The sequence below is a fragment of the Gossypium hirsutum genome, chromosome A06 (assembly GCF_007990345.1).
Source record: "Gossypium hirsutum isolate 1008001.06 chromosome A06, Gossypium_hirsutum_v2.1, whole genome shotgun sequence".
Classification (NCBI taxonomy): Eukaryota; Viridiplantae; Streptophyta; class Magnoliopsida; order Malvales; family Malvaceae; genus Gossypium; species Gossypium hirsutum.
Window position 1 is genome coordinate 122,017,624 of NC_053429.1, and position 23,293 is coordinate 122,040,916.

The following is a 23,293-nucleotide window of genomic DNA, read 5'->3' on the forward strand; positions in this document are numbered from 1 at the left end:
ATTAGAATGCATGATCTGAATGACCGAATTCTTAATGTATATGCATGATATGTGAATAAGATATGTCTATTGAATTCGTAATATTGATTGTATGTACATCATGTTGTATGATATTGTTAATCCACACACATGATAAGCATGTCTTTTGCTACTGTATTGATTTGTTATAAGCATGTTAATTGCTACAGTATTGATTCATTATAAGCATATTATTTGCTGCTGTTTCTAGCTGTTAAAAGCATATAGATTGCTATCGTACAATTTCTTCACTATTTTCATTAAAAAAAAGTTAATTTTAATCTTCTATTAATTAGAGAATACTCTCATAAGTCACTATTCAATATTTTCTTTAAAAAATAATTTTAATCCCTTAAAAAGTTAATTTCAATCCCACACATGCTAGAGAACATTCCCATACTCACACTTAGCCCAAGTGCCAATTTATTCACTATTTTTATTAAAAATTCTTTAAAAAATAATTTTAATCCCTTAAAAAGTTAATTTCAATCCCACACATGCTTGAGAACTCCCATGCTCATATTTACCCTATAAATAAGTGTTAGTTTCTTCACTATTTTTATTAAAAAAATAGTTTTAATCCCACATTGACTAGAAAATACTCGCACATCTCACATTTACCTTATAATTAAGTGACAATTTTTTCACTATTTTTATTAAAAAGTTAATTTTAATCTCACATTGACTAGATAATACTCTCATACTTCACTTATTCATTATTTTTAATTTTTCATTGAAAATTAATTTTAATCCACCTTGGCTAGAGAGCACTCTCATGCTCACACTTACCCTCAATTTCTTTACTATTTTATTCTATACATAAGTGCCAATTTCTTCATTATTTTTATTACAAAGTTAATTTTAATTTTAAATTTAATTAAATCTTTAATACTCCCATGTTTACACTTACCCTATAAGTAGTATCAATTTCTTCACTATTTTACCCTATAAATAAGTGTAAATTTTTTCATTATTTTTATTAAAAATTTAATTTTTAAATTTAACATTCCTATATTCACACTTACCTTATAAATAATTGTCAACCTCTTCACTGTTTTACTTTATAAATAAATGCTACTTTCTTTACTATTTTTATTAAAAAGTTAAATATAAATATAAATTTAATTAAATCTCAATTTATGCACTTACATTATAGTATGCATGCGTAAATATTATATATATAAAAAGTATGAACTAATTAAATCTTTATAAGTGCACTAAATTATAGTATGTGTAAATATTTTATATGTAAAAAATATGAATTAATTAACACCCTCTTTGATTCAATGTAATGGTATGTCATTATAATTCAATTCTATGGACTCACCACAAACCATTGTTTGGTTCAGTAGAATACCTATTATCAGTGTTGCTGTTTAGCTCTCTATTCCCACTAATCACTGAATAGATGCTGAATATTGTTTTTTGTCCTAACCTCTGAATTGCACATTCAAAGCACGATAAGAATGCTGAAAGATTACTTTTTCATTTTTGCGATTATTTTTTCATCATCATTCTTCACATTCATTCCCTTCTCCATTTTCAAAGCCCTAAAACACCGTTGCCCTTCACTATTTAAAGGTGCATTGATTGCTTTATAATTATAATCATTATTACCATATGCACATATTAAATTATTTAAATTATTAAATTATTTTTTGATAAAATTATCTAAAATTTTATAAAAGTACATACACAATTTTAAAAAAATTATGAATAAATGAATACTTATTTTTCTCAATTTCTAATATGATATTTATTTATTAAAACTATAATTTTATAAATAAATCAATTTAAGGAAAAAAACCATGAAGAAGACTTAAGCAGATCCAAATTTTCTCTTTTTTTTCAACATTAACTTAGATAGAAAATATAAAAACTAAGGACTAAAATTGTTATTATATCAATTTAAAAAATGTCACTTAATAGTAAAAAAAATAATTCTGGAAACATTAGTGACCAATTTGTAACTTTTTTAGTTAAGTGACCAAAACAAAAACTTATTCATAGTTTAGCGACTAATGATATGGTTTACCCTTTTAAAAAAAAGTTCGGTCAGTAAGCTCTAGGAGATGATTGGTATTACAGATCAATACCTATTGACATGTAGAAGAACATACCTTAAATTCAAGTGGATTTGATGGCTAGTATCGAAGGTCGAAAAAAATTGTTTAGATTTTGGTTTGCAGATTTATGACATTCAAAGCTTTCTTATGAAAAAAATTGAACTATAGAAGAGAAGGGAAATGAGAGCTTTCAAGTGGTGCAGGTGGTGTCAATAGAAAATGTCATACGACGACAATTTTAACAAACTAGTGACTTATATGAAAACTTTAGAATAATCCAATGATCATTTTTGTAACTTTTTAAAATTAAGCGACCAAAAGGTAAACTTAATAATAGTTTAGTGACCTTAAATAAATTTACCCCATTATTTATTATGACAATTAAAAAACGGCAGCATGGTTAGTCATTTAACGGCTAGGCCCTGGGTAAAGTTTGAACAATTGAGTCACCAAAACGAAAATTTGTCCATAGTTAAATCACGAACGAGCTAGTTTACTCAACTTTTAAACAGCTATCAAACGACGCCGTGTCATATCAAAGATATGATTTTCTAGCGTTTCTTTTCCTACCAAAATTGTAGAGAAGGGAAATAAAAATAAAGCCTGAGCCGAAAGCGAGATAAAGAGAGCCAAAACCCTTGCCGAAAATTCCTAACCCTAGAAAATGGAGAAAGATAAACACGCAACCAAACGCTCCCGAGCCGGCGACGGCCGGCACCACCGTGACTCCGATCACCACCACGACAGCTGCGATTCCCACCGGCGATCCGATCATAGATCTTCCACATCGCGCCGTGACGAGCGCGAGAGATCTTTTGAGAGGGAAGGTTCGAGAGATAAGAAGCATCGTGAGGGTTCCTATGAAGAAGTTGAAGCGAAGAGGAAGAGGAAAGAGAGGGAAGAGAGTGAGGAGAGGGGAGAGAAGAGGAGTAAACTTGGAGAAGAAAACAGAAGAGAAAAGAGAGAGAGGAGGAGATTTGGGGATAAGGCTAAAGCAGATGATGAAATTGAGTTCTCCAATGGCGCCAATGGTGGTGATCCAGTTCAAAATGTGAGTCTTTTATGTTCTTTTTTTGCTACTTTTATCTTTGCGATAATTGTTCTTTCTTGTTTGCTTGGTTTTGGTAGATGAATAGAAAAAAATGCACTTAAAATTTAACTGGTGATAACAATTCTAGAGCATTCTATGACGAGCTTGTTATGAATTTGAATCTAATATGATTTAGTTTTCTATCATTTTCTTTTGCTTTGAAGCAAATTTTTATGTAATGAGAAGAAAATAGTATAAGTAGCAAGTATAATAACTTCGATTGTAGATTTAACCTTACTGCTTTATGTTTAGTAATCTAGTCTGTATCAGTTTAAGTTTGTCTGGGATTATAAAGGAAGCTTAAACTTGTTTAGTTGATTTTATGTAGTTTTCTGGGATTTAAATTGACATTGCGGATGCATTTTTTGGTCACCTTTTTGTGGACATAATAAATGCTATTGCATTCAATTGTGATAAATGTTGGCCATGAATATTGGTGGCTGAGAGAGATAGCGGCTGTAATGTCACATTGTGGGCATTGCTTAAATGCACATTTGAACATTGAATTTCCTTGATATTATGCATTTCTTTCAAATGGCTATTCCTACTAGGAGTGAATTTTTACATTCTTGCATTATGGTATACATTGTGTTTAAACTACGGTGAGTTAGTACTTAGTACATGAATTTTTGAACTTGTTTGTTGGAATTTTTTTTCCTAGTTGTTTCCTTGTGTTGCTAGTTACATTGATTTGTGGCCAGAGTCATAGTTGTTGCTGTCTTACATTTGCAGCTAATCCAAGGCTTGTAGAAAATAGAATATCATATTACATGATTTAATACATGATTTAATGGATGTTGCTCTGACTCTTCTTTTTTCTTGAAGTGTTTGAGTGGCACCATGTTTGATGCATATCGGACATGGGTATGAAGATTGACTCTTCAAGTGCATGGAAAAAATTAGAAAAAATTGAATATAATGATGACACACAATACCATTTCTGATACTCACATTCGAGTTCAAGTAACTTAGATTTGATGAACTTTCAAGGAACTTATCCATCTTCTGTTGTCTATTGTTAATAAAATGTTTCATCATTTTTGGCTCAAGAATATATGCTAACTCAAGCATGACTAAAAAGCTTAGATATTGGCTAACATCACATGCTAGCATGAGATCTGAAATTTATAATGATGCACAATGTTGTTTGAACAAAAATATGGGATGTATCAGGTTTTAATGGAATTATTTGATATTATGCTAATTTAAAATTGATCTGAAGTTATATCATATTGCCAAGTTGTAAGTCTGCATGCTGATGTAATTTACTTTTTTTCATACCTGAAGGGTGCTGCTCAGGCATCATTACCGAAGACTGGTCACCCCCTTCCTACCAAGGTATCTTCGATTTCTACTGCTGAAAATAAAGCATATAGTGTTACCGGATCTCATGAGGTTACTGGATCTAGTACAGATGGCTCTTCTTCTACTGGGAAAAGTGGTGCAAACCTCTCTCTTGATGCCTTAGCCAAAGCGAAAAAGGCTTTACAAATGCAGAAAGAATTAGCTGAGAAACTGAAGAAGATACCCTCAGTAAGTTCATCTTTTTCATTTTTCCGTTTTGTCCGGATGTTTTAAATTAAAAATATTCAAGTTGTATGGGTATTGTTTGGTGTAGTTGAACAAAGGCCCTAGCTCGAGTTCAGTAGTGACTACTGGAACAGTTCAACGACCAGTCTCAACTGTGCCTACATCTGTTGCCACTGGACCATCAAGCTCATCAGTTCCCCCTGCCTCTGCAGCAGTAGCTTCTGTGAAGCCACCTACTACTGGCATGCCTGCTGTTCCGGGCCTTGCGTCAATACCCAATTTAGAAGCTGTTAAACGTGCTCAGGAGCTGGCTGCTAAGATGGGATTCCGCCAGGACCCTCAGTTTGCTCCTCTAATAAACTTGTTTCCCGGACAGGTGCAAGTAGATGTTCCAGTTCCACAGAAACCTACGAAGGCACCTGTTCTCCGTGTTGATGCACTCGGTAGAGAAATTGATGAGCACGGTAATATCATAAATGTGACTAAACCAAGTAATCTTAGCACCCTCAAGGTTCGTGAAATTTGTTGTCTTGGTGCAATTGTTGTTATGTTCTTGCTTTCAAGTCTATTTATGTGCTGTTCTTTAACTCAATCCATTTGATATTTCAGGTCAACATTAACAAGCAAAAGAAAGATGCATTTCAGATCCTTAAACCTGAACTGGAGGTGGATCCAGAATCAAATCCACATTTTGATACACGGATGGGAATCGATAAGAACAAGCTTCTTAGACCAAAAAGGATGACTTTTCAGTTTGTAGAGGAAGGGAAATGGTCAAAAGATGCGGAGGTCATCAAATTGAAGGTATTATTGTGTTTTTATTTGTTTGATCATTTTATTAGTTGCTTGGTTTTGTGATAATTTTCTTTTTATTACAGAGTCAATTTGGAGAAGCAAAAGCGAAAGAGCTAAAAGCAAAGCAAGCACAATTGGCAAAGGCAAAGGCTGATATAAATCCAAATTTAATTGAGGTGTCGGAAAGAATTATAACAAAGGAGAAACCAAAAGACCCAATTCCTGAAATAGAGTGGTGGTAAGTCGATATTCCTTTCATTATCATCTAATTTTAAGTTCACATATGTTTAATTAATTCAATCACATTGGAGATCTTGGTTGATTCAACATCTCTTGAAATTAAACCTGAAAAATCCATCAGCTGGGAATTATTTGTGAGAAAGATTCATTTATTGCTAAAAATGCAGTTCATTGCAATGATTGTTTTTGTTTTTCTTCTCTCTGGTTAGGCTGTAATTATTGGGTTGCATCTTCGTTTTCCCATAGAGGAGTTTGTTTTGATACCATACTGTTCGCTAAGCAAAAGTTTGAAACTCCTGCCTTCTTGATTTTGTTAGTAATATTCAAACTGAGACTCGAGGCATGAAATGCTATTCACCATGTGTAAAGCCGAAAAACTTTGCATTTATTTTCAGCATCATATGTAATTTCCGTATAAATAAATTAAAAGGAGGTACTACAATCTATGTCATTTGAATTCAGGTATGAGTGTCAGATATGAGTATATATATTTAAAGTTTTCCATTTGTTTGATGGGTCTTTGGACCATATTCACATATCTATGTCTGAATATGTGTTGGACACGGGTATTTTAAGAAAAATGAAGAGCCGGAGCGACATGGATTAGAACTGCTAGGTTATTTCATATTTTTGAGTTCCCTTTTTCTCACTGTGTTTTGTTTGGGGAAATATTTATTGTTGTATTGCAGGGATTTACCTATTCTGGTTTCGGGTTCCTACGATGATATCCCTGATGGTGTGCTGTGTGAAGATAAACTGAAGAAGGAGAAAATCACAATATATGTTGAACATCCTCGTCCGATTGAGCCTCCTGCTGAGCCAGCTCCCCCACCACCTCAGCCCCTGAAGCTAACCAAGAAGGAGCAGAAGAAACTTCGGACTCAGCGACGTCTGGCCCGGGAGAAGGATAAACAGGAGATGATTAGACAAGGCCTGATAGAACCTCCGAAGCCAAAAGTTAAGTTGAGCAATTTAATGAAAGTTTTAGGCTCTGAAGCTACCCAAGATCCTACTAAGCTTGAAATGGAAATCCGAAGTGCTGCTGCTGAGCGGGAACAAGCTCATGTCGACAGGAACATTGCTCGCAAGCTTACTCCTGCCGAGCGCCGTGAAAAGAAAGAGAGAAAGCTTTTTGATGACCCAAATATGGTGGAGACTATTGTTTCGGTTTACAGGATCAATGACCTCTCTGATCCCAAGACCCGCTTCAAAGTTGATGTTAATGCCCAAGAAAATCGGTTGACTGGTTGTGCTGTGATTTCCGAGGGCATTACTGTTGTAGTAGTGGAAGGTGGAAGCAAATCCATTAAGAGGTATGGGAAGCTTATGCTTCGGAGAATCAACTGGGCTGAAGCTGTAAAAGATGACAAGGACGGAGATGAAGATGAAGACGAAGAGAAACCGCCTAACAAGTGTGTGCTGGTTTGGCAAGGTAGCGTTGCAAAATCAAGTTTCAACAGGTTCTCTGTTCACGAGTGCATCACCGAAGCAGCCGCGAAAAAGGTATTTGCTGATGCAAGAGTTGCCCATTACTGGGACCTTGCGGTTAATTTCTCTGAGAATGATTTTTGATTTATTGAAAAGCTTCAAGGAAAACAGCTAGACTTTATTAAGAACTACTTCCTCCAAGCCTTTTGGTTCGGTTGTGTTCATTGCGAAATACCTTTATCGAGGTCTGTTTGTTGAATGATCAGATTCAGCCCGAATTTGAGCATCGTATTATCAACAGCTGCTTAGACCTAAGGTCGATCTGAAATATGAATAAGAAATTTCCCTTGAATCCGATACATGTCACACCAAAAGTGTGCTGTTGTTACTTAGGACATGAATATAAATTGCAGGTTTTAACCATTTTTGTTTTATCGATTTGATTTTTTAATTCATCTATCAGACTGAATTTCCTATATCGTCCAAAACCAGATTTTTTTTATTTAGTGTACTTGCAGGAGCTAAATTTGGTCAAATTTGCTCCATTTTTTTTTATTTTTTATTTTAAGACGCAAACCAATAGAGCAAATCGGAACACAAAATCGAAAATCTAACAAGCTGTTCAATCTTCCTTGTGTTCTTCTTCCTGAAATGCCTTTATAAAGGATTTGGGTGTGAATATCAAATCTTCTGGAGTTGGTTCAGTTTCTTTTCTAAATTTTTATCATATATGTTTGGGTAATATTTCCTTCAGTTTCAGAAATAAGTATTGAAAAGTCTGAATGAGTCCTAATAAAGCATATCTGGAGACTTAATTTTCTTTGAATTAGTATTTCATGGTATACTGACAAAACATGTTTCTGACGAAAAATTGAGGCGGAAAGAAAATAGCAACATATGGAAAATGAGGCGGAAAGAAACCTTCTGACGGAACCAATAAGCTTAGGGTAAATTTTTTAAAATTCTTTGGTTTGGCAATTCACTTGATTATTAAAATATTTATGTAAGCAATAAAATACACAAATTATCACCCGAGTTATTATGTCAGTGCTATTAAAATTTTTATAGTTTAATCATGTTTTCCATCTAACAAAAAGCATTTAACAAAATTTTAATAATCCAAACAAAAGAATTAAGATTAAACACTAGGTTAAAAAATCAATTGAATCTACGAACCAAAATTTTTTATTTTAATTTTTTTTATAATTTTACGAATATTTTAATAATTTATTTAATCAAATAGATTAAAAATTGATGACTTAATTAATTCGACTATATTTATAAAATATTACTTTCAACATTATTCTGTGAGTTACATTATTTCTTTGCAACAAATTATATAATATAATTAAAATAAAAATTAAAATAAAAAAATATGATTTACACAAACAAAACGAGATTCAAATTTAAAATATCAAAATTTTAAAAAAAAACTCAATCATACCAATAAACCGACCCCTTTGATTGTCCTTAGCTGCAAATTGTGATTTCTTTTATGGTTTGGGTAAGGTGTTCCTTTTATAATTTCTTTTTGGCCAGCAGTGTTCTTTTATATTTAGTCCAAGTTTGAAACATGCCACATCTTTTTCCAAGCCTATTATTGTCATTCCATACCCAGGGGAGGGTCTTTCGGTAATTATGCTTTCTCTGATTTTTGAGTGTTTGAGTGTGTTGACTCATCCTTATCCTTAGGGCGTAAGGCCCCTATAAAGAAAACGCTGCGTTTAATTCACTTCTCCCACTTTTCTTCCTTTCACTCTCCCCTCTTTGTCTTCGAAAAATATCTAGGGTTTTTCATCTTCTCCTTTCCTTCGCCTCTCTCTCTTTTGAAACTTTAATCGTAAGCTTCTTTTCTTCTATTGTTTCTCATTTTAGTATCTTGATTATTTTATTTTTGCTTTTTGTTTTTAATCTCATGCTCTTACGTCTCTAATTTCTTTATTATTGTTTGTAGATCTGAAATATTCTCGAGCTTTTTGTTTTCCGCTTTTTTTTCTATGTTCTTTTTTTCGTTTTTTATGATTTATAATTGTAATTTAGAGATGTATGAATTTAATTCTTTAGCCTGTTCGAATTGTGAACTGAAAAACTAAATCTCTTCCGCAATTTTGTTCCTTTTTGAGTTAAATTTTTTTCAGAGAAATTTATTGTATTTTTTTCTTGTTTGTTCACGACATGTATAATGATATATAACATGAAATATGAGTTCGTTTATTTATTTCTTAATTGGATATAAAGAAGTTAACTTTTGCAGAATTAAAATTAAAAAACTTGTTTAGAGGAATTTATTTATTTTTCTTGTTTATTTATGAGATGTATGATAGTAGACAACATGAAAATGAGCTTGTTTTGCTTTAATACTTGAATTTTCTCTGTGCGTGTCCAATTGGATTTAGAGAAGATACTTTTAAAGAATTAAAATTAAAAACCTAGTTTTTCGGAGAAATTTATTTATTTATTCTTGTTTATTTATGAGATTCGTGATCGTAGATAGCATGAACTATGAATTTGTTTTACTGTTAATGCTTGATTTTTCTGTTGTGCAATTGGATTTAAAGAAGATGCTCTTAAAGAATTAAAAATAAAAATGGTAATACTTTGGGGGGGTAAACTGCATGGTTTTATTTATACAGAAGGTTCCTGTTAGAATTACCATTAAATTTTAATTGTCTGTTAAATTAAAAATTGATTTGTATTTTCTGTTCTACGATGGAAGCGAAAGGAAGAGTTTTAAGATGAATTGAGCTTAAAGTCTACTGTTGATTCCATCATTTAAGACAAAATCTTTCTTTTATGTTTTGTTATAATAATTGGAATGTTCTAGTTATTTTAATTTGTGTGGCTGTATTTTCTTTCTAATGGAAGTTACTGCAGGGAAAGAAAAAATGCCTAGGTATGATGATCACCGTGGTGGCACTCGCCTTTATGTCGGTCACTTGTCTTCAAGGACAAGATCACGTGATCTTGAGGACATGTTTAGCAGATATGGAAGGTAATCTAGTCTTTCTTTTTTTTTTCTTTTTTTTTTATGTTGAAGAATTCCTAAATTTATTTTATAGTTGCATTTAATTTAATGTGCTTGTTCCAAGTGTTCTGTTTGGGTGTTAGTGGTGGTTCTATTCTTTTTTATGGGTGCCTTTTAGGATAGGTTCAGGGTAGGGATGGCAAAACTTGAATCTCTTGATGGATTCCGAACCAATCCGTTCCAAATAGAGCGGATTATTTTTTTGAAAAGTGGATGCAGGGCGGGTCGGGGTGGTTATGATAATTGCTTGCCCCATTTCACTCCGCTCCACTATATGAAATTACATTGTATCCTTGTATATTTAACTATTAAAAGGGTAAAAATGTAATAATGTATTATAGTTCATGTAGTTTATGTTTAAATAAATTTTAAAGAATCATATTTAAATATTTACTTAACTTTAAATTAATTGAAAACATTAAAGATAAGTAGCAAAATAAGTTGAAACGAAGTGGGTGAGGTGGGGATTGATGCATCTAACATCCATAGAGGTGGTAGTGGTCTTCAAGATTTTACATCCATAGTGGAGCAGGGTGGGCGTTGGAGTAGAGCGTGCCAACTATGGAGTGGTGGTGAATTTAGTGACATTTGCCTCTGCCCCGTTCCATTGCCATCCCTAGTTCAGGGTGTAGTGACAATGAAGTAGGAGAAAATAGTCATTGCCAAAACCCTTAATGTAGCACTTGACATCTGGTCCTCCTATTAAAATACGAGTGAGAGTGTTGCAACCGTCCACCTGTCTGTGTGGTTTAACTTGAATGATCTTGTTGAAGGTCCCTTGGCTTTTGCCTAACCTGGAGGTCTATGGTGAGAGGGTGACCTTGGTGGATTTGGCGAGTCTTTCTATAGTGTTATTGCGTGTTTTTATCGAAATGGCAACAATCTCAAAAGTGGGTGTTTTTGGTTCATCTGTGAGGGGCAAACTATCAACCCTTCGATAATTGTGTCCTGATGGCCTTACTGTTTCTGGCACCCGTTTACGCAGAGTACGTGATGTGGATATGAAGCGCGACTATGCATTCGTTGTATGTATATCTTTACTCGTAATTTTATCTGAAAAACTTTTCTTCGTTATATCTATAGATTTTTCACTATGTATTGAAAATATGATCTTTTACTTGGATTTTTTATTCTTTGTTCGTTTTGTGTGTGCTTTTGTTTGTTTCCTTGTTAACAGGAATTCAGTGACCCTAGAGATGCTGATGATGCAAGATATTCGTTGAATGGTCGAGACCTAGACGGATGCCGTATCATTGTGGAATTTGCCAAGGGAGTAAGTTTGCTGATTACTTGACTGCCACAATTTTCTAGAAACAATGCTACATGAAACCCATTGACAAATTTAACCATTCATTGGTTAATCTTATCATGTATATACATCCCTATTCCTTTATGCCTTTGGTATAAGTAAAAAAAATTTGCATGTTCATTTCAGTTGCTGCTGAGGTATTAGTAAAAAATGTTCTGAATGCTGACATGGGTTTTTGAAATCTGGTAGTAGAGACCTATAGATGGGATTAAAGCAGCAAAATGTGGTCTAGCAATAACTTTGGAACTAGGTACAACTTGCTAGTGAAGCCAATAATATTTGCATGTTTATGCCTTACGATTATGAGTTTGATGTTTAAATCAACGAATATGTCTAAATACTGCTGCCTAGAAGAAAGAGTTTAAAGCCGTTTACGTAACTACACATTAGAATATTGTTGTTGCCACTCGGTTTCTATATTAGAAACAAAATATGAGAACTGCTGGTGGGGTAGAAAGTGTTAAAAATTGCCTTGTTTGTGGAAACGTATACTGTGTCATTTCTCTTTCTCCTTGTTGCCCTAGACTTGACTCGGTAGTGTTTGAATATTGAATCTGAATTGAATTGCATTTTAGGTGCCCCGAGGCCCTGGTGGATCTCGTGATTATGCTGGAAGAGGTCCTACTCCTGGATCTGGGCGCTGCTTCAATTGTGGAATCGATGGTCACTGGGCTCGTGATTGCAAAGCCGGCGATTGGAAGAATAAGTGTTACCGCTGTGGGGAACGAGGCCACATAGAAAGAGATTGTCAAAACAGTCCAAAGAAACTGAGGTCGTCCTCCCTCAAAGTCCCATCTACTTTTTGTTACTCTCACTAGTTTGGTCTGAAAAGGAGCGTAATCATATATTATCATATGAAAGCTTCTATTTTGTTTACTTGGGAAATGACTCTATTGTTGCAGCCGTAGACCACGGAGTTACTCGCGTTCACCCAGTGCCCGACGTGGTCGAAGCAGAAGCCGCAGTTACAGCCGAGGGCGTAGTGACAGGTTTGTATTTAGCTTTCCACATCCAAGATTCCGGATCTGATATGTGAATTATTTTTGTTGGTTAACTGTTTATGCCTCTGTGTTGAATCTTTGGGCCTTGTACAGTAGATCGAGATCACCTGTGAAGCGAGAAAGAAGTTTCGAGCGTGACGATAGAAGATCAAGGAGTCCTAAGCGCCACAGGCGTTCTCTGTCCCCAGTTCGGGGAAGGAAGCATAGTCCAGCACGTGATGAAAGAAGCCCACAAGAGAGACGTAGCCCATCCCCAAGGGATCGCAGACATGCCAATGGTTCGGATTACAGTGGGAGTCCCAGGGGGAGGAGCAGAACTCCAGATCGTGTAGCTGATGCTGAAGACAGGGATTATAAGAGCTCCGCAAAGGAAAATGGGAACAGCCGCAGTCCTAGCCCGCTCCCCAAAGATGATCGGAGCCCTATTTATGATGAAGAAGATGATGAGAATCATGCATCTCCGAGACGCAGCGAATCAAATTAAGTTGCAGTGGTTTGAATGGGGTAGGTGTTGGTTGCAATCTGTGTTTGTTAGAAACTTTTGAGTTAATATATATTTGATGGATAATTTTGTGTTCTGGAATATTAAAACACTTTTTTATTTAAGTCTATTTATATAAATTACCTTTTTTTTATCTTGTCTTGCAATAGTGGATAATGAATTTTTTTTTCATAAAATATGCCAAAAAGTTAAATATTTATTTATATTGGATATATTCATTTCCATATTGGATTAGTGTCTTTGCTTGTATAAACTAGTTTTTCCATCCAATATTCGAACAAATATTTTAACTATCTAATGTCACGTGTTTAATATAATTTCCGAAATGAAGAGCCAATAAATACATTTTTATATATTTTTGATATTCTATAATTTATTAGAAGTTGTTTTGAATTATGAATTTATATATATTTTTTATTTTAATAACTTATTAGGATTTTTTATGAGATTTTAAATTATTTTTATAAGTTTTTATAATTTTTTAGCATTTTATACTTTTAAAATATATTGTTTAACAATTTTAAGTTTTTTTTATATATTAAGGAGAAAAAAATAAGATTAAAATAAATATTATCACATCTCATTATTTGATTGGTTCATTAATTAATTTACCGGTTAACATGATGAAAGATAAAAATCATTAAGGGATAGGTTTTTAGCTTTTTTTCTATTAATGATAAGGGTTCATCTGAGTATAAATTTAATATAGAAACTCATTTGATTTTTTTTGATTTTTCTTAAAATCTTGTTGAACTTATAAACATTTTTTAAACGTGCATCTCTAAAAATAGTGTATTTAACTATCAATAATTTTTAAAATCGAAATTTATATATATTTTCATATGTTTTTAACTTATTGTTGTTGGTTTAGATGGTGCGAAGGCAAGTTTTTTTAAGTCTCATTTACATTTTTTTTTTCTGGAAATGTATCTTCAAAAATTTAAAAAAAAATCATAAAGAAGAAAATTGTGTCCTATTGCTATTTTTGTTTTACTGAATGTGTAAAAAGAATGAAGGGAATAAAGCTTTACTGAATGATTCTTTTTTAGTTGAAGTTGAAGTAGTAAATTTTGTTTTAAAAAATTGAAAAAGCAAAAGGTTTCCCTACTATGTATCCATATTTCTTCACTTGTTAAAATTTTTTTCATAAAATTAATTTCCCACTTACTGAATATATTTTTAAGTTGAAACAAAAGTTTTGGTAAGTTTATTTAAATATGTTTTTTTATTATTTAATTCATTATTCAAAATAAAAATATTTTAATCTATTCTGTAATTACAGGATTGGAGTAAATACATGGTTTCTATAATACCCAAATTTCCCTTGATATTAATTTTGCAAATTTATAGTCAATATTGTTGTTTCATTACATTAATTAAGATATTATTGGACTTATTTATCATCATTAATGTGTTTAATAGTTAGGGGTGAGCAAAATTCGATCTGATTTAAAATATTCGATAAAAAAATTCAAATTCTAAATTAAATAGTTTGAGTTATTCGAGTTAATCAAATCAACTCGAATAAAAAATTTCAAATTTTTCAGTTTAACTTGAATATAAATTATACAATTCGAGTTACCCGAAAATCCAAATAATAAAATGCAAAACTACGTCGTTTTGATAAATGTTTGCCCATCGGCATTACTTAAGTAGTTAAATAATCTTGTATTTCGTCTACTAGTTAAATAATTAGTCTATGTAAACGTAACAATGAGTATAAATAATATGATTCATTAACTCGATTTGACTCGAAATTTTTTTACTCGATTCAGAAAAAATTCAAATTGACTTTGATTGCTAATATAAGATTCGACAACTCAATTAACTCTAAATTTTTTTACTTGATTTGACTCAACTTGTAACACCCCTTACCCGTATTCGTTGCCGGAATAGGGTACCAGGCATTACCGGAGTTTACCGAATTAATTTTCCGTTATTACGAGTTAAATACTATTCATTTACTAGAACATGTCATGACATCCTTTAGATGGGCCTCCAAAGCCCAAAACATACTTCGGAACCAAACCAGAATTAAATCGAAACCATAGGGAATTTTTTGGAAAATCCCAAAGTTTTTTTTTAATTTATAAGCTCAATATAACCCCTTTATAAATATCTAACCTTCCCTACAAATTTTAAAACCGAGACCAATCCAACCAACCAATTCATTTCAACCAATTTCATACCAAATTATACTTCTATTATAATTATACCATTTAACATATTCATCATTCTTTACTTTAATGCATATTCATTAAACAAGTCTTAGCATTTATATAATCATCAAACCTTATACATGCCATATAAATAAAAAAGGAAATTTACAAAAGTTACCGGAGATAATCTGGATAGTGTGATTCTCTGTGTTGATCCGATCCTCCGTATACTTCCACGTCAATCTATAAGAGACATTGAATATATTCAAGTAAGCTTATAGAAGCTTAGTAAGTTCATAGGCATAAAACATAAATCTTACCAAATATTCAGACACTTATACAATATACACAATTATTAAGTTCACCTGTCAACCACAATCTTTGGTAAGTTCTCTTGTATAAACTCACTACCACTTATCCATTTCCTTTAATTCTTTTGGGTCCATTTATCATATACCATTCTTAATCAAATTAGGGAACGGTTACGGAAAATTGAGTACTCCACTTTCACTTTGCCATAGTATAACTATGGTCTTACGTATGATCACTTATCACTTTTTGAACTCATAGTCCTGCCACGATCTTACACAGATCACATTTATCACTTGTCACTTGTCATTGATCAGATAAGTGTAGCTAAAACTACCACTTATCACTTGTCACTTGTCACTAATTAGATAAGTGTAGCTAATGCTACCACTTATCACTTGTCACTTGTCACTGATTAGAAATACTCAAATCTGACGTTCCGCTCAATTTGATCATTTATTCGGTTTTTGCTTGTTATTTTATTCTCAATTCATTAATAAATATATCTCATCATACATTATATAATTCATAAAATTAACACTTAATCATTAAATTTCAGCTATATGAACTTACCTGGGTCGATTTGCAAAATTTGTGAAAGTTCAGGGATTAATCAACTACTTTTTCTTTTCCTCGATTTGTTTTGGGTTCTCGATCTATCATTGTAAAATCATTCACTTATCAGTATTGACTTCATCTTCACTCTATTTCACATTCTTAATGCTTATAACCCGCTTATAAGTAATATTATCTATAATTTTATTATTTACTTATGTATATTCCAATGTTGTCCATCCATGTCATAGTCACTAATTATTTTTATCTTGAGCTACAGAACTCCAGATCTGCTAATTTTTCATGAAACTAGACTCACATATCTTCTTATAAGAAAATTTTCAGAATTTTTGGTTTAGCCAATAAGTACAGTTTATTTTTTAAAGTCTCCCCTGTTCTGCAGTCTGATAGTTCCAGCCCTTCTTCACTAAAAATTAATTATCTTCTTGTACGGAAATCTAATGATGTTTATTTTTGTTTCTATTGAAAATAGACTCATTAGGGGTTTTAAAAATATAAATTTAAGCCCATAATTATTTTTATCCAATTTTTGATGATTTTCCAAAGTCAGAACAGGAGAACCCAAAATTATTCTAACCTTGTCTCACAAAATCTATTATATCTCATGATTTACAATTCTGTTACTTACACAATTTCTTCTATAAGAAATTAGACTAAATAAGCTTTAATTTCATATTTTATTCATTCTCTAATTCGATTTCTACAATTTTTTATAAATTTTCAAAGTTAGACTACTGCTGCTGTCCAAAACTGTTTTAGTACAAATATTGATTTCGATATTTGCCCCAAATTTCACAGTTCATACAATTCAGTCCTTGCTCAATTAACCCCTCAATTAAGCTAATTTTTCCCAACTAATACTTTACCTAGACATTATAAGTTATTTCAAAATTATTTAAATTCAGAATTTCCGCATAAAACGCTAACTTCAAACTCTTTCACTATTAGGTCCCAAAAATTCACTTTCTATTCAATTCTTTCAATAAAATCAGCATATAAACAATTTAAAGCTCTAATGCCATGCTAAATCATCATATACTTCCATAAAATATTCATAGAAACTTTCAATTTCTTTCATAAAATCAAAAACTAATGAATTCAACAAGTGGACCTAGTTGTAAAAGTCACAAAAATACAAAAATTTCAAGAAATAACTAAGAATTGGACTTACTTGTATGAAAATTTTGGCTTAATTACTAATATGAAAATTTTGGCTTAATTAACCCTAGGCCCCTACCTATACCCTTTCGATATTTAAAATTTAGTCTCTTTAATTACATTTCTAATTTAAAAATTAAAGTCCAATTGATACACTAATAATGAATTTCTGTCACATTTAAATATGTGGCATTTTAATTGATAACACATTAAATTTAACATAAATAAATTAATAGTATTATCAAAAGAATTTTAATTTTAAATTATAGAAGTAAAGAAAAATTGAGTATAATCTCAACATTTATATCTTTTATTAATTTGATTATTATTCTTTGTTTTGAGATAAATTCAACTCTGAACATTTTAGCTTTTTAATAGAAATGTTGACTGACTTTAATATACAACCAGGACTTTTTTTAAAGGAAACAATTTTTACTTGACTTGGAAATGTTGTGTTTACTTGACTTGTTGTTTTGAAAATAATGGTTGACTAAAAAATTATTTTAAAAACTTTTGATATATTCACTCAATTTTTTTTTAATAATCAATAACATAAAGATTTAATTCGATTTTTTTTGGTGAAAAAAAACAAAACTTAAAAAATTGAATTACACTAGTATAATAAAAAAAATAATTATTTTTTGTCGCTTTGAAGGGCTCTTAAAAATCTGTAGGAGTAATTAGCAAAACATTAACTCCCTCCATATCAACAGTTACTATTTTTGCAATTCGATCTGTAACAATATTGGCCTCCCTTGGGACATGTCTAACCACCCAATGCTGAAAATTTCGTAACTTCTGTTGAATCCGTCTAACCAATGCTGAGTTTCAATTAGCATATCACTCCTTTGCAAAGTATAGACTACCTCAAGGCTATTACTGTGAATGGAAATCTTGTTCAAACCACGGTCTTTGTAAAAGAGTCAACCCATTTAAGATATCCTCACAATTCAGCGTCAAAAACCGAACACAACCTTAGAGAGTGATTAAATCCCATAATCCAATTCCCTTGATGATTTCGTATCACTCCCCCTGTAAAAGCATATCCTGTACTCAAATTAACAACTCCATCAATGTGCAAATGAATCCAATTTACTGAAAGACAATTCCTTTTAGCAGTGGTGAGTCTTCTTTTCAAAGCTTTATTGTGTGTACTCCAAAATGGTTTCGCCCACGTGATAGAGACTTTGATAATCTCATTTGCTTCCCACATTAAACCTTGGAATACAAAAAGATTTATGTTCCATATTCTCCATGCTATAAGACCAATAATTAAGCTTGCTCGACTAACTTCTAAGGAATCAAACAATTTATGAGATTGTAAATTTGAAATTAACCAATCCGAAATGTTGGAAGTGAAGAACCTGCTATCAAATCTTGAAGGAATTACCTGTCTCCAAACCTCTCTTGCCGCCAAACAGTCTCTAAGAACATGCAAATTGCTTTCTTCAACATGACCACAAACCAGGCAAGATGCTTCCTAACCAATGCCTCGCCTTACGCGCTCCATGTTAGTGAGAAGGCGTTGTTTGAAAGTGAGCTATAGAAAAAGTCGAACTCTTTGAGGACCTTTGAAATTCCATGGAGATTTCCACATCGGATCCTTGGGATTCCAATGATCTTCCTTCAATGATCAATAGACACCCTTCACCAGCAATTCCCTTTAAAATTAGGCGCCCATGAAATCCTATTCGATCCATCAACAGGATGTGGAGGAGGAATACTCACAATATGACTAGTAATTGTTTCAAGGACCCATATACGAAAGAAATCAATATTCTAATTAGCTTCCAAAGTTACCATATCTTCAAGTCAGCAATTCGTTTCCAAATTCCAATGCGAAGGTATTCGATCTATTAAAGGTCCAATCAGTGGTATCTAAGGATCCAGCCAGCAACGAATTGATTTCCCATCCCCCACTGACCATATTGGATTGTCTCTAAACAAAGGCCATATCTTGGACAACGCTTTCCAAAGAAAAGAACTATTGTTTCTCATAAAGCTTTCAGGCAAATTATCCTTCAACCCATACTTTGCTATTAAGCCAATAGATTGTTAGTAAGTTAAATCCATAGTAAAGTAGTTATGATTAATATTAATTGTAATTGAAGTATTAACTAAGTTCATAAATGATATTAAGAATTAGTCAATGGTTAATTTTGTGGGGCTGAATTGTCTACTTTATTGAATTGAAACAAACGTCTAAAAATGAGATAGACTTGGACTTATGCCTTACTTGGCTGTTGTTACAATAGACGAGACATACCTTTGTTCCTTAACTTTGTACTTGTTTTTTTCTTTTTTTGGAGAAAAAAAAATGGGAAGCCTTTGCCTGGTTTTGGTGGTGTTGCAACTTTCATGGAGTCTGTCTTCTTCTGTTCCTCCTCCATCCTCTCATTTATGTCTCCCACACCAGAGAGATGCTTTGCTCCATTTTAAAACCACCATTTCTGTTGATTGCGATTTTTATCATGATGATGGTTATCGAGATCCTTATCCCAGGATAGACATAGAGTCATGGAACAAAAGCATTGATTGTTGTTCATGGAAGGGAGTGAAATGCAACAACGTAACTGGTCATGTAATCGGCATGGATCTTAGTCACAGTTGCCTTGTTGGTTCTCTCTTTGCAAACAACAGCCTCTTTCAACTTCACAACCTCCAATGGCTTGATTTGAGCTCCAACAACCTCAGAGGCTCTCTTCTTGAGAACACTAGCAGCTTGTTTCACTTTCATGGACTCCGACGACTCAACCTTGCTGATAATGGTTTCGATGGCATCATCTCATCAAAATTATTTAGCCAGTTGGTGAGTTTAACCCATCTTAATCTCTCTTATAATGGGTTCTTTGATGATATTGAATCATATTTGAGATTTGATGGCCATGGTTTCGACATGCTTGCAAGAAACTTGACCAAATTAAGAAACCTTGTGCTTGACACTGTAGATATGTCTGATGTTGCACTTACTTCTTTACTGAACTTGTCTTCATCACTAGAACATTTGAGTTTCAGTTGGTGTCAATTGCATGGGGAATTTCCAACTCAAGCTTTTCAGCTTCCAAACCTCAAAGTTTTAGATTTAAGTGGGAATGAGAATCTCGCGGGTTATCTCCCTAACACAAACTGGAGTAGTGGCCTTGAGTTGTTGGACCTTTCCGAATGTGGTTTTAAGGGGTCAATTCCAGCATCATGTGGAAATCTCACTCAAATCATTTCCGTTGGTTTAGAAGGAAATTCGCTTGAAGGACAGATTCCAGATGTTTTTGGAAACCTTAGAAAATTAACTTCTTTGAGCTTTTCTTCATGCAATTTGAGTGGTCCACTTCCAATAACTATCTTCAACCTCACAAAAATTACCCATTTGGATTTGTCATATAATCACTTGGAAGGTCCCTTTCCAAATCATGTTAGTGAGCTTCAATTTCTGGAGGAACTTTGGTTATCATATAACTCTATAAGTGGTGGAGTACCATCTTGGCTGTTTACTCTGCCATCTCTTCTACAGTTGGACCTCAGTTATAACAAACTAGTGGGTTCGATCGATCGAATTCAGAAGCCTAGTTCCATCCAAGAGGTTTATTTGAGTTATAATAACATTAGTGGTTCAATACCGTGTTCCATTTTTGATCTTGTGAACCTTACTTCACTTGATTTGTCATCGAACAACTTGAGTGGTCCAATACCAGATTCCATTTTTGATCTTGTGAACCTTACTTCACTTGATTTGTCATCAAACGACTTGAGTGGTGGCATCAAATCAGATATGCTTTCAAAACTCACGAGTCTTGAATTTCTTGATGTTTCAAGTAATAGTTTATTATCATTAAGCACAAGCGGCAATGATGTGAACTATTCTTTCCCCCAGCTTACAACTGTGCTATTCTCTGGTTGTAGCGTAAGGCAGTTCCCGAATTTCTTTCGAACATCGAAGTTGACATTTTTAGACCTTTCTAATAACGTGATTTCTGGTGGAATTTCCAAATGGGAAGCTGAAGGGTGGGAAGGATTGATATCTTTGGACCTTTCTCATAACTTCTTGACTGCTTTGGAGCAATTTCCAGGAAACAATTTGGGATATCTCAACCTTCGTTCCAACTTGCTTCAAGGACCAATTCTCTCAACTTGCTTGAATCCTCAAATTCCAAGTTCAAAGGAGTTGTCAGTGATCATCATTTCAAAGAATAAATTGACAGGAAACATCCCTTCTTCTATTTGCAATTTAAGTTCACTTGATGTTTTGGACTTGTCCGGAAACAGCTTGCGTGGAACTATTTCTGATTGTTTTGGAAATTTACGGTCTCTCGAGTTCATGAATTTGCAGATGAACAACTTCTATGGCAAGATCCCTGATTCTTTTGTGAATAATAGTAAGTTGAGCCATCTTTTACTGAATGACAATCTATTGGAAGGATTAGTACCACCATCTTTGGCTAATTGTATTTCATTGGAACTTTTAAATTTAGGGAAAAACAAGTTATCAGATAGGTTTCCCTATTGGTTAGCTTCACTTCCAAGATTGCAAATTCTAATACTGAGATTTAATAGGTTTCATGGATCATTGCCTCATTCCATAGCTTCATTTAGTTTTTCTGCATTGCGAATAATTGATCTCTCTGGAAATGAGTTCACAGGTACATTGCCCACGAAACTCTTTCAAAATTTGAGAGCAATGAAAGGTAAACCTGATGAGTTCTACTCCGCAACTTTCAAAAATATGATGATATATGGCAGTAGTATTTATGAAATTCCTGTGAAAGTAACAACGAAAAGATTGGAGCTTGAATTGACGAAGGCTGTGGCCATTTTTGTATCTATGGACTTGTCAAACAATCAATTCTGTGGAGAAATTCCTGAGGAAGTCGGGCAACTTGTTTACCTACAAATGCTCAACTTCTCTCACAACAACTTCATCGGTCCTATCCCAGCATCGTTTGGAAATTTGGTAGCACTTGAATCGTTAGATCTTTCATCAAATAAGCTTGGCGGTAGGATTCCATCTGAAATGACAAATTTGACATTTCTTGAATTGTTTAATCTTTCAGAAAACAATCTTGTTGGACCAATTCCTCATGGGAATCAATTCAATACCTTTAATAATGATTCCTACGGCAGTAACTTGGGATTGTGTGGATTACCATTGTCCAAGCAATGTGTCAATCATGGGGTGGACGAACTGCCTTTACCATTGGTGGTGGAACATGAAGGTTCTGAAATACCCTCCTTTTGGCAAGTTGTAATGATGGGGTATGTAAGTGGAGTGGTGCTAGGATTGAGCATGAGTTACATTGTATTTACAACTGGAAGACCATGGTGGTTTGTTAGAAAGATAGAGAGAGACTGGCAATACAACTTCAAGAAGTGGGTACAAAGAAACAGAGTGAGAAGAAACTAGCTTTGCATCCAACATCTTGCTTAGGTGAGTTTCTTTTCTAACAAGTATTTAATGAGTTTCGTATTTCTTAATCTAATATTTAATTTAAAACATGTTTTTTGTTTTTCTGGTTTTGTAATTTGTGATAGTGGCATTTGAATTGGATGGAAAGATTCAGCTTGATCAGTTCTTTAAGAGCGATTAGAATCAATAAGTGGGGGTATTGTTAATTTGTCAGATGATATGAATGTCTTAGTGTTAATCATAATTTCTAAATTTGTATTTGTGAGTATTGTTTAAATTATATTTGAATACCGCATAAACTTAGAACTGTTAAGCAAATCTTACCGTAACTGCTAAATTCTTGTTGTCATGAAAGAGTTTAAATATTATTATTATTTAATTAATATTCAAATAATAGATTTGTTAGATTTAATGAAACAATTGATCCGTTAGTTCTTCAACTTCCGAGATAACTCGAGTTAAAAAAATAACCTTATCCAAAGTTCAACCTTAATGGAATGCCAATCCTTATACAGATCAACTTTATATCGAAATCGATGGATAACAGAAGTATTTATTTCACGGCTTTATCATTAATATAAATTATTTGAAATATAATATATTTGTAATATTTTGAATATATTACATTTATAAATTTGACAGAAAAAAAATTAAAATTTAAATAGTGTTAAAAACCATTTTACATGAGA

The 23,293-nt window shown here is 32.9% G+C and overlaps 3 protein-coding genes across 14 annotated transcripts; all 3 read left to right on the forward strand.

Moving 5' to 3' along the window:
- The first annotated feature begins 2,658 nt into the window (after positions 1-2,658).
- LOC107941564 (protein RDM16) lies at positions 2,659-7,601 on the forward strand. 3 transcript variants are annotated; one of them, XM_041116072.1, is made up of 7 exons: positions 2,660-3,135; positions 4,462-4,512; positions 4,584-4,707; positions 4,793-5,215; positions 5,314-5,508; positions 5,583-5,737; positions 6,429-7,601. In XM_041116072.1, exons 1-7 carry the CDS (start codon positions 2,945-2,947, stop codon positions 7,309-7,311), a joined length of 2,022 nt encoding a protein of 673 aa, XP_040972006.1. In that variant the 5' UTR covers positions 2,660-2,944; the 3' UTR covers positions 7,312-7,601. The 3 variants fall into 3 exon arrangements, with proteins under 3 accessions (XP_016730612.2, XP_040972006.1, XP_040972007.1); XM_016875123.2 differs by having other exon boundaries at positions 2,659-3,135; positions 4,462-4,707; XM_041116073.1 differs by lacking the exon at positions 2,660-3,135 and having other exon boundaries at positions 4,589-4,707.
- A 1,151-nt stretch (positions 7,602-8,752) lies between these two features.
- Positions 8,753-13,137, forward strand: LOC107941565 (serine/arginine-rich splicing factor RS2Z32). Of its 8 annotated transcripts, none has more exons than XM_016875124.2 (7): positions 8,753-9,007; positions 10,042-10,159; positions 11,178-11,217; positions 11,370-11,465; positions 12,077-12,273; positions 12,404-12,490; positions 12,596-13,137. In XM_016875124.2, exons 2-7 carry the CDS (start codon positions 10,053-10,055, stop codon positions 12,984-12,986), a joined length of 918 nt encoding a protein of 305 aa, XP_016730613.2. In that variant the 5' UTR covers positions 8,753-9,007; positions 10,042-10,052; the 3' UTR covers positions 12,987-13,137. The 8 variants fall into 8 exon arrangements, with proteins under 8 accessions (XP_016730613.2, XP_016730615.2, XP_016730617.2 ...); XM_016875126.2 differs by having other exon boundaries at positions 8,849-9,007; positions 12,599-13,137; XM_016875128.2 differs by having other exon boundaries at positions 8,849-9,007; positions 12,410-12,490.
- Positions 13,138-19,373: 6,236 nt separating this feature from the next.
- Positions 19,374-22,917, forward strand: LOC107926162 (receptor-like protein 9DC3). 3 transcript variants are annotated; one of them, XM_041116079.1, is made up of 3 exons: positions 19,374-21,576; positions 21,841-22,625; positions 22,730-22,917. In XM_041116079.1, exons 1-2 carry the CDS (start codon positions 19,434-19,436, stop codon positions 22,599-22,601), a joined length of 2,904 nt encoding a protein of 967 aa, XP_040972013.1. In that variant the 5' UTR covers positions 19,374-19,433; the 3' UTR covers positions 22,602-22,625; positions 22,730-22,917. The 3 variants fall into 3 exon arrangements, with proteins under 3 accessions (XP_040972013.1, XP_016712452.2, XP_040972012.1); XM_016856963.2 differs by having other exon boundaries at positions 19,374-22,625; XM_041116078.1 differs by lacking the exon at positions 22,730-22,917 and having other exon boundaries at positions 19,374-22,151; positions 22,252-22,588.
- Positions 22,918-23,293: the final 376 nt, after the last annotated feature.